The sequence below is a fragment of the Ochotona curzoniae genome, unplaced genomic scaffold (assembly GCF_017591425.1).
Source record: "Ochotona curzoniae isolate NIBS_2020 unplaced genomic scaffold, NIBS_Ocur_1.0 contig_3819, whole genome shotgun sequence".
Lineage (NCBI taxonomy): Eukaryota > Metazoa > Chordata > Mammalia > Lagomorpha > Ochotonidae > Ochotona > Ochotona curzoniae.
Window position 1 is genome coordinate 40,882,507 of NW_024466004.1, and position 19,338 is coordinate 40,901,844.

Here is a 19,338-nt window from a genome sequence, read left to right on the forward strand (position 1 = left end):
GAAGGAATAGAGAGGAAGATCTCTAAGATGGTTTACTCCCCAAGCGGCTGCAATGGCTGGAGCTGAGCCAATTTGAAGCCAGGAACTTCCACCGAGTCTCCCATATGGGTGCAGAGTCCCAAAGCTTTGGGCCATCCTCGACTGCTTTCCCAGGCCACAGGTAGGGAGTTGTATGGTAAGTGGGGCTGCCCATATGGGATCCCAGTGCGTTAAAGGAAAGGACTTCAACTGCTAAGCTATCGCGCTGGGCCCTTATTTCTTTAAATGTACAAAAGGCAAGTGTCTGTGTAGGGTTTTTTTTTCTTTCCCTACTCACAGCTTTGCAACATACCCCCTTATTTTTAAAGTACTTGCTTTGTCTAAAACTTGGTCTGTGGCATGATGGTCTTTTTCTGTCTGCTGCCTGCTTCCCCCCAACCCTTGAGCTTGGTGATGCTGTTTTGGCCATGTAGTATATTATTTTAGGATCTGAATAATTTCCTAAGGACTGTTTTGTGGTAATATTTTCACTCTTCACTGTGTTACAAAACTCTGTAGTTGGTTGTCAGACTCTTATATCATTGGTGTTGAGTGACCTTTAGAAATGTTTTCACGCAGGTGACAGCGTTATGCACCATACAGCTGCCCTGTCCTCAGACATGTAACGTCAATGGAGTGCTTAGGGGAAAATGAAAAACGTTAGGGGTTACACCCTGGAAGCTCATTCTTCCAGAGTTGGCTTTGGCAAAGTAGCTAAGTGAAGTTTCCTTCAACTGAGAGCTCTTGTTTGCTTTGACTGTTTCAGGTAACGGTAGGGGTGCTAGCAGGTCAGGCAAGAACCACGGGTCACAGCAAGCAGCTTGCAAAATACCCTCTTCAGATGGAGCCTGGGAGGAGTTTGCCACTGGATTTTGTTTTAGAAAGATATCCCTTGGTTTTGTAAGATAAAGTGAAACTAAAACATAAACACCTGGCAGAGGTTAAGAAAGGACGGTATGTCCAGTGGACAAGGGATATGGATGGAAAAAGGAAATTAAGGTGGATGTATAGATTGAGACCCAAGTTTATAAATTGATCAATAGGAGTGGGGAATACTGGAGAAGTAACAGAATTAGGATGTGAGAATTCAGCATCATATTTGAACATGATGTATTTCAAGAGTTTCTCATTTAGCAGCATTCCGGACACCTTTGCTCAACTCCTGAAGACTTTTTGCAGATGGTGAGGCTGTCTAAAATGAGATTATTAAGTAAACATGAAGAGCATTTATGTTCTGCTGTCTCCTCCTCGAAGACAGAAGGTACCTGGCTAAGGAGCCTGGATTGTTGGGAACATAAAGGGGAAGAGCAGCAAGCTGCTAAGTGACTCCTGGTGTTCATCTGACCCTGTGCCAGGGACTCCCACCCATCAGTTCCTGGTGAGTTCCTGATACTCTGGAGTACCTGCTGACCCGCATTCTTACCTGATGAAATATCATTCTGGGGTACCAACTTAGAAGCACTATCTGATAAAACCTTCGATTACAGATAGATAAAATAGGCTGCATCATTGTCATGATGTTGCTGCCTTTCCCTACTAGGAGGGCAGTAAGGATATGTGTGTAGCAACAATGTGACATGTCCCTATGTAGCAGTCCTTATGAAGTATTGTGCACTTCCTCCAACTCTCCCCTTTCCCTTGGTCAGAGTGGACTACCAACCAGGCTCAACTTGAGGGGTACCTTTCACAAGCCTATGCTGTATTCCAGCAAGAATGGTTACAGATTACACCAACAGTGGTACATGTTTTAATAATTTTAAGAATATAAGCTGCATAGCTTTTTAGAATAAAAAATAACAGTATTCTAACTTCAGGTACATGCTTTAGAACATTTGGTGAAACAACAAGCAATGTGACAAGCACCTCAAAGGGTGGCGCATTTCACAGTGGAAAATGGCAACAGAGGTGGAGACAGACAAGCACATCGTGGCATGTTGCCTACAAAACACTTGACGGAAGAGTAAACACAACACTGCACACATCTTCAAGTATCCAGGCACACTGCTTTTTGGCTAAGCTGAAAGCTGCCTCAAACCCACTGATGTCATTTTGACTAGGGCGTGGAGTTGTAGCTGTTTAGTTAATGGGGACACAGCATTTCTTTCCAACGTCAGACAGACTCAGTCTAGCTTGAGCAGTGTGAGGAATGATTTTCCCTTTAAGGAAAAAAAGAACTACATAAATAAATTACTACTACAACAGGCAACCATGGCACTTAGAGGATGAAATAAAGACAGCCATCTTTCCATCATTGCATAGTCTTCTACAGCAGCAAAAGTGAAGGACACAAAATAGTCACTGTGTTAAGGTGGCCAAGATTCATTTTGCTGATTGCTTGGCATCCCATAATGTCCAGTTGCTTTGTGAAAGCACACACAAAGTTCCCTGCCTTCAAGGAAAAGAGTTCCTTTCACAATAAGGAGTTTTGGGTGGGCTTGACGAGGCAAAGCTGAGAGCAGGGTCAAAAGGACGGCTGGCTAGAGTCCTCTATCCAAGGGACTAGCACATCTTGTTGGCAGATGTCCAGAGCCCCTGTGGGGGCCACACTTGCAGTATACTCCAGGTGCTGGTGCGTGGCCTCTCCTCCGGCTTGGCTGCCAGCATGGGGAACGAGGGCAACACTGCCCTAGTTCCCAGGGTGATCCCTGCTGCTCCTTCACTGCCCAAGAGCTTTCTCTAAGCTCTGAGATTATACTGTAAAATAAAAACATACATTGCAGTAAAATGTTTTTACTGTTGGATACCAAGTTTATAAATTATGCATAAGAATAGCATATTTTAGAGCTGAGTTCAGATAACAGTTGTCCAAGCGAAACCCTTGGGCAAGAAGTAACATTTTGATTGTGGCGAATACGTGCAGGGTTGTCCCTCTGGAGCACTCTCTTGGATCTACAGGTGATCCGAGGCTGTCACCAACTCAAACCACTGCCTCAAGGCATCGCTGAGGGTCTCAGGAAGTGCATTCACATCTCGAAGAATGATATAGAATGGGAACGGGAACTCCTCCATGTAAGATCGGATTTCGGGCATCTCCCCAGGTCCTTTAAATATCGGTACTTTAATGTCCAAAATAGAATCCTGTCAAGACATTAACATGGAAAGGAAAAATCAATCCCCATCTTATCCTTGTCTGCCTAGCTCGTCCTTGACCTTTTGGCTGGCACGTTTTATGTCATTCCCAGGAATAAAACTAGCTTTTATTCATAAGTGAAGGAATTTTCAGAGGCAGATCTTTTTTTTGAGCACCTCTTCTAGGACTAGGTAAGAAGAGTATAAATGTGCTTGCCTTCAATGGCATTTCCATTCTACTTGAAATAATTGCAAATTAAATCTTCATGTGCCATCCAGGACTTCAAGTGGCTTCAGTGACAATGCCCGTTGTGAGGACACTTCAGACGGTGCAGGTAGGGCTTGTCTGAGTTCAGAGTGGTGAGGCTCCACTATCCCAGCTCTTTGGAGGGACACTCTGACCCAGAGAATGGTCTCTGGAGACAGTGTGAGTCTCTCACTCATCATGTTACACAGTGAGAAGAATGATCCTACCTCACTGCCTTAATGTAATTAAGTCCCTGTTACAACAGTGCAAGAAAATTCCTGTGACTGATGGAGCAACACAGGCTACATTTCAGAGCTGAAAGGAATCCCCTCATTTACAAAAAGATGCTTTTTTCAGTGGTTACTTACCCGTGAGTTGGGATTGTCCAGCACAACAAAAATTACGAAGATGTTGGCATTCTGGGTGGCCTGCACTGCTGCCAGGACTCTTTCCTTGCCTTCCAGGAAAAGGCCTCTTCCATCAGAGACTATCAGAAGCAGCTGCGCAGTTTCTGCAGAACACATGACAGAGGAAGGGAATAAAATAGAAACCACCCAAGGCATGACAGATCTATGAAATCCTAAGTTTCACATACAAAAGGGGTCTTTAAGCAAATGAACTGGAGATGGTAGAACTCGAGGCAGGGCTGTCTGTCCAGGGAACTTAGCAAGTGCCATCAGGTGTGAGCAGCTGATTTCCAAAGTGAATCCCCGCTGTCTCTCCATGGTCTGGTCAGGACTGAGGTGTTGGGAAGGGTCATGTGAAGAAGTGGTGTGTTTCAGGCTAAAGCAACTGAGATTGCTTAAGCCAGTTTTTGAATTATGTCTTTCTTTGTTACAAAAATATTATGTAACAGTCTTATACTTAATTTCACACAACTTGGTCCTTTTTATTCCCACTTACAGCCCTGAACTCAATCTACCAGTTAATTAGCTCTAAATCCCAGTGTGATCGGATCCAATAGAAATTTCAGAGCAAGCAGGTAAAATTCCATCGATGCCTAAATATCCCCCCTGTTTTTTTATCTTCCGTAGATGTCATGCAATGGAGACAGTAAGAAGAAGTAAGGACTCTGCAAAACTGAGAACAGGAGAGGGGAGAGAATGCAGCTCACCTGGACTGGTGCTTTGTGAGAGTTGCTTAGCAGATGCAAACATGCTGGCCACAGATTCTAGAAACTAAACCAGAGACAATTAGAAATGTGAGTTTTCTACTCTTCTCATTCTATTGGCACACACGCTGAGGCTTGAGACTATTTGGTTGTAAACTTTACCTGTCTTAATATCACATCAGGGGGCTGGGACCTTTGTAAAAATTATACCTCTTTGATTCCAATTTAAGAACTAGAAGACACTGGATGAAATCACACTACCTGAGCAATCCTGGTTTTCTTTTGTTGGAATTTGCAGAGCCGAAGGATCTGGGAGCCTGAGTAATCACTGAATTGCTCATGGAATGGATGTAACAGCTTGACAGACTCTCCAAAACTTGGGAAAGAAAAACCACACATAGTGGGAGTTATTTATTGTCATATGATCAAAATAACCAAATACTGTCGGCAAGATTTCCCCAGAGAAATTCCAAGCCCAGCTCACCTGCACACTGCGACCTGGCCCACTTCCAGGAGGGTAAGAGCATTTGCAATCACAGCCAACGATTCAAATGCAAGCTATGAAACAAAGTTAAGTATGTAAGACATTACAAATCGTCTAAACTAAGGCCTGGCCATCTTTTCAAGCATTATGGCCACAGAAAACATTCCTTTCTCTGTGGCACACACAGTGACAGCACCACCACGGCCATTATTTAAAATCCACCGAGAGTGGCCTGAGGCCCTGCCTGGCATCACAAATGCCAAAACCCAGAAGCTATGACTCCAGTAGGCAGGTCTGCTCCAGACACCAGCTGATAGAAGTGCTTTTGAGAAATGCACTCCAAAAATGTGCACTGCTTTTCCTTTTGATGGGGGTGGAGAGACTATAAAAATTCATCTTTTATGGGCAACATATTTGATTTTACTACATATGAATGTGTTTTAAAATATAAAACTTTATGCAGGTGGTAAGGGAATATTTTTGTAAACAATCAGCATAGTCTTAGAATTTCAATTCATGTAAGAAGCATGAATTGTTCTGTGTATTTTGTTTCATTTACTCTTCCTAAGTCTGAGGTATCAAGTAGGGAATTATTCTCAGAAGGTTAGCTCGACATTTAAAGCAGCTGAGTGACTCATGGAATGTGGTCTGGTGTTAATTTCCATCAAACTGCCAGGCACTTCTGCTTACCTGCTTGGTATGGTTGTCCACCATACTAGAAGAGTCATCGATAGCCAAACAAATCTGATACTGCCGTTTACTGGGTTTGGTCCTTCGAAGCCAAATCTTGTCCTTCCGAAACTGACTAGCAATGTATGGGATGACCTTCCGCATGTTCAGTCGCTTCCCAGTACGGTAGTCGCCTCTATAGGATTTATCCAAACAGCAACAAGGGTTAGTTACCAATTAAACACCTCTTGAGAATTTTTGAGAATTTTCTTTTAGAACAAAATGCAGTAATCTCAAACAACCAGGTTCGTGGAGTGCAATAAGGTGTTATTGAGAACTAAAGGTTTCTTCCTTTTTGACCATTAGACAGAGAAACTACATGGATAGGAGGCAATAATTAATTCTTCCACTGGTGATGGTTATTTTTTAACTGCACTGAATGAGACCATAGATCTCCCTTTTCTGTTCTAAATCTATGCTTTGAACCTATCTCTGAAAAGATGGATATTAACACCTACAGCAAGAGAGTAGCAGCTCAGCCAAGAACGACTGAGACTGCTTTCACACCAAACACCAGAGATTGGAAGTAGCAGGAGAGCAGAGTAGGGAGCACCATACTGGGGCTTCTATGCCAAGAGGGGCAGCAGACACCAACACACTTAGTGGCACCGTTGCCTTTCCTAAGCATGTGAGAACTTTGGATGGGTAAGACTTACTTGAGCTTGGCTGCCTGGGTAGGCTCTAATATGAGACGAAGCTGCTCACATAATTGCTGCGAAAGAGGTGCAGTTAAGACCAGGTAACTCTGCCACATCTCAGCTGCCATCTTCTCCTGTGATAACAACATCTAAGTTAGCCTACGAGTGTCAGAGCCAGACATGACGTCAACACAAAGGAGGAAGGTCTGAGCAAAGCCGGCATCAAGCCAGCCCTGGCCTTCTCAAAAGCAGCACCTGAGGCCTGCACTTAGTGAGTGGCTCTGAATTTCCCACAATTCCAAATGAGGAAGTCTGAGGCGGTGAGACAGATCAGTACATCAGCCACAAGGCTGGAAGCCAGTATTCTCCATGAAGGGGCAGAGGTAATGGGGCAGGAATCCCGGTGCCAGAAAACATAGCCACTGATTTCTTAGGCGCCACGGGTCATGTTTAAGAGTGACAGTGACAAGTAAAGGCAAAACCCTCAGGTTAACACTCAGCAATGTGCTCATCTTGGACACAAAGCACTGTGGTACAGCATTTCATACATAAATATGGTGGGAATGATAATATTCAATACAGAGGTTTTGATAAGCTATCTGCATCTTGTGGCAAAGCAGGCAGAGAGCGATGCACAGACTTGGGCTTCAGGGTTGCAACTACTTAAGGACTTGTACTTGTGCAAAGTGTACAGTTTGTTACAAAAGAAAAAAAGAGGTTTGTAGTTGCAGGTGCTTAACAAAAACTCAAGCTGCTTTAAGAAAAAAAGCTGTGACTTACTTCCTCTGGGTTTCCAGGTTCATGTGGCTGCCACATTTCCAGCTGTTTCTCCAGCTCCTCTCTTAGCTCACTGACATCTTTTAAAAAGGGCTGAGAAGAAAAGGCAGAGTAAGAGGGGGCCCCAGTGAGATTAGCAACTCATCATGGCTGTCAGCCTCCCTGCAGCCTGAACTCAAAATGGAGGCAAACTGAATGGCACAATGTGATGATGCCATACAATCATTCTTCTGCTTCCCGATTTATAAATAACAAGGATAAAGAAAACATTTAATGTATTTTGTCTGCTGTGTTGGATTTATACATGAGTCATCAATAGCAAAAATTCTTTGATCAATCTGTACTGCCATGGAGCTGGCATTGTGTAGTACATTAAGCCTGCAGTGCTAACACCCCATACAGGCACTGATTCAAGTCCTGGCTGCTCCACTTGCATCCAGCACCCTGCAAATGTGCCTGGGAAACCAGCAGTGAAGAGAGCTTGGACCTTTGCACCTACGTGGAAGACCCAGATGAATCTTTTGGCTCCTGGCTTCAGCTTGGCCCAGCCCTGACTGTTGTGGCCACTGGGGAATTAACCAGTGGGTGGAGTATCTCTCTGACACTACCTTTCAAATAAACAGCAGTTGTTCTTATTTCTCCAGTTGCCTTGAAGATTCCTTCCACAAGGGATGGAAGAAGAGCCAGCCAGGAGAGCAGAAGGATGGGTGAGAGCATTGTAACCTCTCACCAAGTGCTGAAGATTGTCATCTGCTTCAACAATACCTGTCACTACAGCAGCATTCTCAAAGTTCTGGCAAGGACATGATATAACCAAACAACTAGATAAGACTTTTAAGCTGTAATGTAATATATACATATAGTACCTTTTAATTCTTTTTAGAACTTCCCGTTTTATTTATTTTTAAAAACAGTGACAGAAAGGAAAAGACAAAGCCCTTATAGCTGCTGGTTTACTTCTCAAATGCCCTTAACAGCCAGGCCCAGGCCGACTGAGGCCTGAAGCCCAGATTCAATCTGGATCCAGACTCAATCTGGGTCTCCAACATGGAGGGCAGGGACCAACCTAATGCTACCCCAGGGTGCACATTAGTAAGAAGCTAGATAAATGGGAAGTGGAGGGGAGTTTTGATCTTAGGTACCACAACATGGGATGTGGGCATCCCAAGTGATGGCCGGCCCCACCAATGCCACCACACCCACCCCAATCTTGTCAATTATTAAAGTAAGAATTTGTGAGAGGTGTAGCACCTGGGAAGTTGGGTCCATGAGGAACTGCTGGGCTGTATGGATGGTAGATACTCTGCTTCTCTCTGGTTTCTCATTCTCTGTCTCCTGGTGCGATCTGTCCGTCCTGCGGTCTTGGTCGTCTTCTGTTTTAATGGTCTGAGCCTCCGTCTCCATCTCATCAGAGCCTAGTTTCATGTAAGGACACAGTTTTATTTGTCACAGTATTAGTATTGAGCCTAACAGTGAATGAAGCTCTACTCATCGTCCCTCCACGTACGTCCATGAGTTTTTCTCTGTGCAGTAGTCACTGCTGATTCTTGCTCTAATTTTGCCCATCTCTGTGCTCTAATGTTAAAGGTGGTTGTTCTAAAATAACTTACCTTGTAAACCTTAAACTGTGTGCCTGTAGAAACTTTGATAAAAATAAAAACTAAAAGAAAAACACTGCCTCAGTATCTTCATCTATGAAATGGAACAAAGAAAAAAAAAAAAAAAGACTGATGGATTTGAATCCTGACAGTTTTACTCAGTTTTATTTTTTCTGCCATTGTGCTGTGCCAGCAGTTAACAGCATCTTAACACCTTTGTGAGTACAAAACAAAGCAGAAGAAAATGGACTTTCATATAGCAAATTCTTTTTGAGTTTGCATTTATTCCACTGCTGACAGTTATTTTTCAATTTTCAGAATGTGTGTTCTTACTTAACAAAATGTCTTGTAATAGTTTGATTAGCTGTGATAAAAGGGAGCTTACTACTACTCACATTGCAATTTCCTCATTCCATCTTTTACTGTACTTTATACTTCAGTATAACTCAAACATTTTTTGTAATAACCATGAATATACCTTATCACCACAACTGGCAAATGTACTACTCTATTTTCTTGTACATACATATTTTTAAAAAGAAGGATAGGATTTTGTTGAAAATTCAAGGTTCCCTGGTGTCCTACTGCTCCTATACCTTTCTGCTTCCGAACAATTACGACAGGCAGGCGACCCCGTGAGGCCATGGGTTAGGACACGGGTAGGCTAGGGTGACAGAGAACTGCCTGCTGCACATCAGAGCAATGTGTTCCCTTGCAAGACTCACCAGAGGTCGCTGTGATCCTTGACTTGACATCCTCTGGCTGCAGCTGCTCGGTGTCTGCCGCCTGGAGTTCCTCCTGCTCCTCCATGTCCATCATGGTGTCCTCTAGCTCCTCCTCATCCTGCCCACAACCTTCGGCCATCTGTTGCTGCTCCTTGCTGGCCACATCTACATACACACAGACAGCTTAGGCTTTTGCAAAACATAGCAGTGAGGAGAAGGCAATGGCTTCTGTCTTATCTAGTTTCCAAAATTCTATGAATGCTGCTTCTGCTGCTGACTAGCAGTCTGGCTTTTGAGCTTAGTCCACGCCTGCAGATGTAACTGTTCTCTACTTCCTATAGAATTTAGAAGGATGCAGTATAGTTATACATGTAACCATAAAAATGGGGGGTGGAGGGGGACAGCTGTCTTACAGGGCTTTTAACTGCTATGAGAAGAAAATGAGGAATAAACTTGTATGAAATGAACTTGTTTAAAGTTCATATCTTAGGGTATAAAACAAAGTACAGAAAGACGATGGGAATTCCAGCCCTGTAACCTCTGTTTACTTAGGGAAAGCCTAGCTCATAGGAGTATTTGAAGAATTCCATCAATATAAAAGCCAAAGCTGAAAGCAAAAGCTCAACACCTGCTAACCTGTTATTACTGCTGCTTTACTTTTCTGTAAGTAGAGACATAAAAGAGTAACCTACTGAACAGCCCACTGCAAGTAGATATGGTCAGTCAGTTTATATATCAGTGAAGCAAGGAAAAGTCAGTAAGGGAAATAAAAAAAAAAAAAACTGGACTACTTAATTCTCACTCCAAGACACTCACACAGAAAACACATTTCAAAAACTTCATGCTTCCTGCTAGTGTGGGATTTTCCTGAAAGTGACTGAAAAAGTGTCCAGCATGAAGACACCCTGAGACCAGCACATAGTCCCATCATGGCTGATTATTAGTAAGAGTACTTCCAAGAATGACCCTGAACCCAGCAAACCCAAGCAGTCACACTTGATGAGGAACCCCTCTATACTCAAGCTGCATTAAGGCAAACATCTCACTTATCCTGTATTTCTCACTAGAGACACACCAGCATTAAAGGCGATCCTTGTCACTGCACAACACAAGCTCACAGGACTCAAGGAGCTAAAGCAGAAGCTGTCCCTTTGCCGTACCATAGGTCTGTGCATCATATGTGTCGCTGCCTTGTTTGATATGCTCAAATTCATCTGCATCCTCCACCTGGGCCTGGGGCTGAGCTGGCCCCTGTTCGGCAGCAGGGCTGTCTGTATCCACTGTCCGCAGCCTCTTATGCACACGCTCATTGTGATCTCCCATGGACCGTTCATTGTCAGCCTGCCCGGGTTTCCTCTTAAAACTCTGTGGGAGACAGAATTCATCATAGTGTTATCTGTAATGAAAGCAAAGACTCAAAATAAACCTCATGGCCACCCAAAAGGGACAGGCTAAGTCAAAGTGGTACAGACACACAAGAATTCAATGCAGCTACTGAAAAGACCCACGTTTCTTTGTATGTATGCAAAGAAATATACATGTACATACTCACATTATGTTCATCGATGTTCCAACTGAGGAAAATAGCTCTGAGACAAAATAACTGAGTAGTCCCCTGGGTAGCTTGGGGACAGGGAAAGCATGCAGGCTCCTTTAAGGCTGCTCTCTAGTTCTATTGCATGTACACGAATTACATGTCAAGAAAACGAAATTTTAAAAAGCAAAACAAAAAAGATCAAAGACAGTGAAAACAGTGAAAAGACTGGCCAGTTCCAGGCAGTGGAACTCAGCCCCTGGCTCTTAGTTCCATGTCAATGAACCCTAGTGATGGGCTGTCCTGGGGTCAAGGCTGGGGTCTACTTTTTAAACCACTACGTTGATGGCATGTTTTTCAACATCAATAGTGATAAAAACCTGTGTATTTTTCTTGCTGTGTTTCTGGGAAGCCAGCCGGGCAATGAAGTTGGACTCGTGGCCTTCTGCCTGGTTGGCATCTGCAGCTCCACTCCCATGCTCCTAGGGAAGGCAAGCCAAAGAAGAATGAGGTGGAAAAAGCGGAGATAGGCTCCAATTCCTAAGCCCCACCTCTACTTCCCTCCCACTGTGCCTGCCTGGAACTCAGTGCTGACAGGAAGAGCTGCATCACTCCCTGTGGTGTCTTCCTTACAAACCCAACTAGTTCCTGCCTGCAGGAGGATTAGGCTTCACTCCAAAGGCAGAACAGACCTAGATTAGAAACCAGGTGTCATCATTAAACAGCTGTATACTCTTGAGGCTGTCATTTACCTTGACTTTTATTTTCTTCCAATAGAAAATGGAGAAGCGTTAGTATCTGCTGTCTCATAGGACTACCACAAGATCTTGCTTAAGTAAGGAAAATGCTTAGTCTCTCATGGGTGCCCATGAAATGCTGGGGACAGTGGTGTGTGAGCAGTATAAACAGCTGGTACACAAAAGACCACAAAACTGGGGCTCAGATAGGCTGCAGCCTTCCCAGGGTCACCAGGGCAGCCGGCAGGTTCCCTGGCACTCAACGTTCTTTCCAGAGCATGATCACAAGACTGTATCAGAATACATTACTAGTCAAGAAAGGGAGTGCTTTGCTGTGTGATTTAACACAGCTAGAGGCTTTGAGAGGAGCAAGGTAATGGAAAGCACAGTTAGCAGTAAGGTCCTGTCGGAGGTCGAGAGACTGCCTTTCTTTCCTTGGAAAAACACAGACCACTGAGAACCACTAGGCTAAGAAGCACTTTTTCTTATTAAATATCTACCACTTTAATTCAACCTAGGAGCAGGTGTTGTGGCACAATCATTTAAGCCCACATCCAATGGCAGAGCGACTGGGAACTACTACTGCCTTTGCTTCTAATCCAGCTTCCTGCTCGAAGTGCTCCACTTCTGGTCCAGGTCTCTATCAACGTGCCTGGAAAACCAACAGATCATGGTCCAGGTCCTTGGGACCCTGCACTTACGTGAGAGAAAGATGAAACTCCAAGCTCCTAGGTTTGGTCTGGCCTAGCCCTGGCTGTTGCTGCCATGAGGAGGAGTGAACCACCAGATAAAAGATATCTCCCCTTAACTCTCAGTAGCCCTGCCTCTCAAATAAATACACCTCAAAAAAAAAAAAAAAAAAAGCAATAAGGCAAAAATAAAGCCATCTCTGTGTGTATATGTATGTATTCAAACACATTTGCATACATAAACATACGCTAAGAATATGTGTGTGTATAGCCTATACCAAATACTCTGGAGGTATATATAAAAATAATCATTTGTTCAAAGAATAGGAGATAATTTTCGCAAACAAAAATCCCACATAAACCAGGCCTGGCACAGTAGCCTAGGAGCTAAAGTCCTTGCCTTGCATGCACCGGGATCCCATATGGGTGCTGGTTCATGTCCCAGCAGCTCCACTTCCCATCCAGCTCCCTGCTTGTGGCCTGGGAAAGCACTCAAGCATGGCTCAAACCCTTGGGACACTGCTCCCATGTGGGAAACCTGCAAGAAGCTCCTGGCCTGCTGGCTTTGAATTGCTTCAGCTCCGGTTGCTGTGGCCACTTGGGAAGTAAACCAGCGGACAGAAGAGCTTTCTCTCTGTCTCTCCTCCTTTGTAAAATCCGCCTTTCCAATTAAAAAAAATAAATATTAAAACCCACATCAACTAACTACTTCTAAAGAAAATGTGATTTCAGGCCAAAAGCAGAGACCGCTCAAGAGACGCCTAGTGGAGGCAGAGGGCCCTCACCTCCTTGCCCTGCTCCTTCTCGGGTGCAGCCCCAGCCAGCTCCACGGCCTGTTCACTCTGCATGTTCTCCAATCCTGTCTGTCCACAGGAAGCGTGCTCCTTCCTCTCAGTGGCCTCTGCCACCTGCTGTTCCATGTCTGACTCCTGTTCCTCCTGCTTGTCCTCCTCCTCTTCTTCAGCTTGCTTCTGCAAAAACAATCAAACACCACAAGAAATACTCTGCTTGGGAGTACATAGGGTGCAGGCTCTGTGGCATGCTTTTCCCCAGCCCCCCTGATGGGAGTCTGTAGAGAGGAGTCAGCCACAGGGAGTGTTAAAATAGAAACTTAAGGAGCTGGTGCTTTCACATAGCAGACTAACACTCCACCTGCAGCACTGGCATCCCATGTGGAAGTCAGTTCATCTCCCGGCTGCTCCACTTCCCGTCCAGCTCCCTGTTTATGGCCTGGGAAAGCAGTGAAGGATGGCCAAAATTCTTATCCATGTGGCAGACCCAAGAGAAGCTCCTGACTCCCAGCTTTGCACCAGCTCAGCTCTGACTATGGCATACATTTGGGAAGTGAACCAGCAGATGGAAGATCTCTCAGTAATCTTTTCTAGTAAAAATAAATCATTAAAAAAACAAAACACCGAATCTTATATCTTGGCAGTGCCAACCAGTGATGAAGGAGTATCCTAGAGGAGAGTCTTCCTCTTTATTATGTTAGTCTAAGAAAAGCCAGAGTTACCAGTTCCCCTTACCTGGGGCTGAAGTCCCTGGTCAGCAGGGAGGCCATCCTCGCCACCATCCTCACTGGCTTCTGCGTCGTCTTCCTCCCGAGACGGCTGCTGGTCCTCCGGATTTTCTTCGGGCTGCTCAGCAGCATCTCCCTCTGGACTCCCTGCACCTGTGTCCGTCTCCTCCTCCCCTTCCATTTTGTCATCTTCACCAGTGCCTTCCTCAGGCTCACGTGAACTCTGGCCTTCAGCATGTTCATCAGCCTCATTCTCCCCATTTTTTCCCTCAGTTTCTTGACTGGCTTCTTCCAGATCCATTGGTTTTTCTTTGATTTCCAAGGGATTCTCCTCTGGATAGAGACAACATAAAGAAGAAACTCAGGGGAGAGCGTTGTAGCATAGGTTGCAATCCTGGCTGCTCTGTTTCCAATCCATCTCCATGCTAATGTGCCCATGAAGGAGGTGGAACACAGCCCAAGTGCTTGGCCTCTTGCTGCCCACTTTGAGAGAACAGGATGGAGTTCTTGGCTTCTGGCTTCAGTCTGGCCCAGCCCTAGCTGTTGAGATCATTTTGCAGAGTGAACAAGTAGTTGAAAGATCTGTTTCTTTCAGTTGTCACTTTGCCCTTCACATATATAAAAAAAATACTTTACATATGGCAAGAGAAGGGAACACAGAACTTAAGACTGTCTAAATGACTTCTTAAACTGGGATGTAGTTATTCATATATTTGTGACTATTCTTTAAGCCAGGACTTAGCAAAACGCGGTCCGCAGGCCAGCTCTGGTCCTCTACATGTGTCTATGTACCAGTTTTTATTGGAACCCAGCTGCAACTCTTCTAAGTGTACTCCCTCAATCTGTGTTGCCTTCACCCCCGCACCTTTTTTTTTTTTAAGATTTATTTATTCTTAATAGAAAGATTTACAAAGAAAAGGAGAGACAAAGATCTGTCCACTAGTTCACTTCTCAAGTGGCTTCAATGACCAGAGCTGAGTCTTTCAAGTCTTCTACATGGGTGCAGGGTCCCAAGGCTTTGGGCTGTATCTCCAGTGCTTCCCCAGTTACATTAGCAGGGAGCTGTATGGGAAGTGGAGCAGCTGGGACATGAACTGGTGCCCATTTGGGATCCCAGTGATTGCAAGGCAAGGACTTTTGCCACAAGGCCATTGTGCTAGCCCCTCTTTCACACTGCAGAAGGGGGCTCAGGATATGCAATTAAGAGCTTAGGACTTACAAGGCCTCAAACATTATCTGGTACTTTGTGGGAAGTTCACCCACCTTGCTCTAAGCCATACTGATGTGTTAAATACAATTATTCTGAGAATTGTTCTGTGCTGAAAAACCATGATTGAGGCTAGAATTGTAGAGTAGCACATAAAGCCATATATTGGTGCTAGTTCATGTACTGGCTGCTCCACTCTAATTCATGTTAATGGACTGGGAAAAAACAGTGGAAGATGGACCAAGTGTCAACCCCTGCTACATACACGGGAGACTTGGAAGAAGTCCCAGGCTTCAGCCTGGTGCAGCACTGTCCACTGTGGTCATCTCAGGAGTGAACCAGTGGATGGAACTTTTCTGTCTTTCCCTCACTCTGCGGCTCTCATTTTTCAAATAAATAAATATATCTAAACAAAACAAAAAAGTCAAAAAACTACCATAAAAATAAAGTTTTATAACCAAAGCTAGGAAAGGCCATTTAAACCATTTCTGTATATTTCAAAGTCAGAAACTGAGAACTCCTATTTCTTGGATCAGTCTGTAAATATCCATAAATACCCCAGGCTGAGTCATGAGCCAGGAACCTAAAACAACTTAAGGAACTTACGATAGACAACATTACACTCTCAGATTTCAATTTTCTTAACTGCATGCTTCATCACTGACTTTACATAGTTGAAATCTGAATCCAACACTAAATTTTTACTTAACTGGTATGGTAGCTCTTCTTTATCCTTCTTAATCTGCTTTATCTGTTTTGATATATGATTTTAAAAACATATATTCATATTTTTAACATTAAGGCCAGATCCTACCTTCCCACATGGTCTATAGGAACAAGGGCATTCTACTGGAGGCATCTCATACACAGCACTTTCCACTGACATCTACAGCACCCTCTCAGAAAAACAGGTGACAATCTAGATTATATTCACAGGCCCTGGGGTTCCTCTGGGGAATTAGACACCTATGTTCTCTGTTAAAGTAACCCGGTAATTAAGAATAAACATACAATTATCCAATGCCGATACCATCCTTTCCCCAAGAAGCCATAAGCTGACTCCATGAATGACCCGAGATGGGCTCTGGGCAGCTGGGCTGCACAGGGTTTCCACACAGCCACTAAATGGGAACCGCGTAATGGCTGTGGTGAGGTGTGACTTCAGGGAGTGACTCCTGCACCACCCCCCTCCCCCGGCCACTGGCCCCGCCAACTGGGCAGGGCCAAAACCAAGCACAGGAATTGGCATCTGTGAGAGAACCTGTTGACCTAGGCCCTGTGGGTTCGTTCGTCCTCTCTCTCTCTCTCTCACACACACAGTACAAAGGAAAATATGCAATTTCTCAGGCTGTAGTTGAGCCAACTGAGCCTGATCTGTGCTCTGGCCATGACCACGGGCTCGTAGAAGAACAATCGGTGCTCTTTGTCACACAGTCCCAGGGGGCCTTCTGGGGTTTCTGAAACACGCACCTTCTCCATCTTCACTGCCTGTGTCCTCACCATTCTTCTTGTCTTCACTGTCAAGGTTCAGGTCATCGGGAAGATCCAAGGCCTCAGGTTCAGGCAGCTTTTCTTCCTTACCATGGTAAGGGTCTACCTCATTCTCATCATACTCCCTCTATGAGGTAATAAAGTAGAAAAATTGAATAGAGAAGTCCTTATAAAAAATTTTTTATAAAAGTGACTCTAAGTATGTATGCAGTGCTGAGAGAATGCACTGCTTCCTAAAATTCCAACTCACTTCAGTACTTAGTAATTTTTTACATCTTTTACACTGAAATTTCAAATTTGTCTTATTGTAGGTTCTCCACTGAGACAAGGCATTGTGTCAATCTTGATGAACAATAATAACCACAGGTTTTTGCTTCAAACAACAACACGACCCCAAACAGCATGCACACTAATTTGTGAGAAAGCAGCTGTTCACTGTTTTACACTGCCCATTACAAGTCTCTGTTGTGCATCCTTCTATGAGTCAGTAAGACAGCAATCAACGAACAGTAAAGCCAGCATGCAGAGCCCCTACAATAACAATGGGGTACCAAGACTCTGGCCATGAATCAGGAAGGCAGATCAAGTCCTCATTACCTCATCTATCTGCTCATTAATTTTGTGCTGGTCTTGTCCACCATCATCAGCTTCTACTTCATCCTTTTCTTCCCTCTTATCTCGCTGGGTTTTATCTTTATTAGAATTTCCAGAATCTAAGTTATCATCTTTAGCAACAAGTTCAGATTCTTCCTAAATGAAGGAGAAAATTAGTCATCAACAATCCAAGGAAGTGCTTCCACAGGGGTGAGGTCTGCCCAGTTTAGCTCTTAGATGTGCAAAATTTTTGCCTGTTGAGCCTGTCCCATGGAAACAGCCAACAATCACATGGTGCTGTGCTACTGTAGTATGACTCCAGCTCTGGAGAGCTACGCCAAGAACCAGAGAATTCAGTGGCCAAGGGAATGATGAGCCTAGAGCATCTGCAGTGAGTGTTCTTCCCATCTCCACCACACAGGGAATGACATGGGCTATCTTAGGTCTGAATACAGTCAATGAGACAGGAAAGAAACAAGGGAAGAGAAGGGGATACACAGACAAACAGGAGAAGCAATAGAGTGGAAGGTGGTGGGAAGATTACCTCCCCCAGCCTGTGGATTTTGGAATGGGGAGAATCTTAATTACCTCATCCATTCCTGGTCCTGTTTCTTCCGTTTTACTGTCTTCTTCCTCATCTTCCTCCTCCTCATCATCATCACCCCAAAGCCTCTCATCTAGTTTGTCGGCTTCCTCACCATTGAGGTCACCCATCTGCTTATCCAGGTCACTGCCCTCATTGTCTGATTTCTCATCATCTTCTGCAAAAGAAGACATTGAGCTTAGTTAGATCCTTACACTGACCAAGTCCTGTGTGAATGAGACATGGACCCGCTCCCTGACAAGCACTCCTCCTGGGATTTACTAGCCATTACTACAGAATTCCCTACAGGCAGATGCCTTCCGCTCCACTGCCGACAGAAGCCTACAACAGGAAAACAGGAAGGAGAATGAGTACTAGAGCAGCTGTCAGCTCCCTGTGCTGGAGGCAGAGTTGGTAAGGACTCAGCAGCCCACTGGGCTTCTGTGTCTTACCTGTGAAATGGTGGACTGGCCTCAGTGATTTGATTTGCAAGGATCCCTCCCTCCCAACATGCCTTGCCTCCATGCTTTCATCCTATACCTCAAACCAGCTCTAGGCCAATTAGAATGCTCCTGCCTTTGCTCAAGGTCTACTTAACCACTATATACTCCTCTGTTCTGGGGTCCACTTGCATCTCTGCAAGGTCTTCACTTAGAATAAAACACCAAATCTCAAAGCAAGCGAACATGGCAAATTCTCAAGTAAATATTAACAACAAAATGAATGTTCATAAACTGATCAAAAGGGCAGATTAGAAAAACACACACACGATTTACGTGTATGTGTGCGCGTACACGCGATAAATGGAAAAGACATATACCAAAACTTATAAAGTGATTTGAGTGAGGGGACTTCTTGGGGACATATTTCATTCCTACATTTTCACCCCAAATCATCTATAAACATCCCCCCTCCTTTTTTTGATAATTAGAGCACACACACAATTTTTGAAAAGAGAAAAAGGCTCCCAAACAATCTACTTTGGGAGCTGAGCTCTGTGAGGAACCATCACCTCGCTCCACTGCATCCGGCACAGGCAAGAGCCACAACGCTAGTCAAGGTGTGGCTTTTACCCAGAACTGCCCAAGAACTAATGCCACGATGGACATGGCAACAGCAGGCATAACTGTTTCCTGTATCAATGCAGAGGAACAGATGTTGCTTCAGAAAATTACAATAGATTTTTTTCTTATCAGGAAAGTGTGGCTTTCTGGGTAAAATACTGATGATTTCAAAACAAGAAGCAACCAATCATGTCAAACCTTGTTCCTCAAGCTCCCCGTCATGCATCTTCCCATCAAAGTCCTCTGTCATCTCAATGGCGTTATCTTCACCTTTGATGTCAGACTTTGAGCCAGGATTCTCTTTGTCTTTTTCTTGATCCTGCTGAAATGTATCTTCCACCTTCGACACCACGCATTATAAAAATTAAAAACGAATGCTGTAACTTTACTTCAGCTTGAGAATACAAATGCCAACACTAATGGTCTAAAAACAACTAAGAGGGGGACTTGAAATTCAATGAACTCTATAGCAGGCTATCTTGTAAACTGACAATTCTGTAGGGCTTGCAAATAATACTGTAAAT

At 44.2% G+C, this 19,338-nt stretch overlaps 1 protein-coding gene and 1 long non-coding RNA gene across 4 annotated transcripts in view; one reads left to right on the top strand and one right to left on the bottom strand.

Moving 5' to 3' along the window:
- The first annotated feature begins 294 nt into the window (after window positions 1-294).
- LOC121158763 lies at window positions 295-7,773 on the top strand. Its single transcript, XR_005884215.1, has 4 exons — window positions 295-1,396; window positions 4,369-4,535; window positions 4,744-4,962; window positions 7,718-7,773. It is a non-coding gene; the product is annotated as an uncharacterized LOC121158763 (long non-coding RNA).
- MDN1 (midasin AAA ATPase 1) overlaps window positions 1,755-19,338 on the bottom strand; it is a 132,679-nt gene continuing 115,095 nt past the window's right edge. For 2 of the 3 annotated variants that reach the window (XM_040983773.1, XM_040983772.1), the window contains exons 85-102: window positions 19,013-19,154; window positions 17,756-17,928; window positions 17,171-17,323; window positions 16,553-16,700; window positions 13,883-14,208; window positions 13,142-13,303; window positions 11,311-11,412; window positions 10,557-10,761; window positions 9,397-9,561; window positions 8,325-8,488; window positions 7,077-7,166; window positions 6,315-6,430; window positions 5,620-5,794; window positions 4,930-5,003; window positions 4,707-4,821; window positions 4,449-4,512; window positions 3,703-3,845; window positions 1,755-3,096 (exon numbers count right to left, since the gene is read on the bottom strand). In XM_040983773.1, the coding sequence (XP_040839707.1) occupies window positions 2,908-3,096; window positions 3,703-3,845; window positions 4,449-4,512; window positions 4,707-4,821; window positions 4,930-5,003; window positions 5,620-5,794; window positions 6,315-6,430; window positions 7,077-7,166; window positions 8,325-8,488; window positions 9,397-9,561; window positions 10,557-10,761; window positions 11,311-11,412; window positions 13,142-13,303; window positions 13,883-14,208; window positions 16,553-16,700; window positions 17,171-17,323; window positions 17,756-17,928; window positions 19,013-19,154 (2,706 nt within the window). In that variant the 3' untranslated portion in view covers window positions 1,755-2,907. Of the gene's footprint in view, window positions 3,097-3,702; window positions 3,846-4,448; window positions 4,513-4,706; window positions 4,822-4,929; window positions 5,004-5,619; window positions 5,795-6,314; window positions 6,431-7,076; window positions 7,167-8,324; window positions 8,489-9,396; window positions 9,562-10,556; window positions 10,762-11,310; window positions 11,413-13,141; window positions 13,328-13,882; window positions 14,209-16,552; window positions 16,701-17,170; window positions 17,324-17,755; window positions 17,929-19,012; window positions 19,155-19,338 lie in introns of all 3 variants that reach the window. The other variant, XM_040983771.1, reaches the window with a different exon arrangement.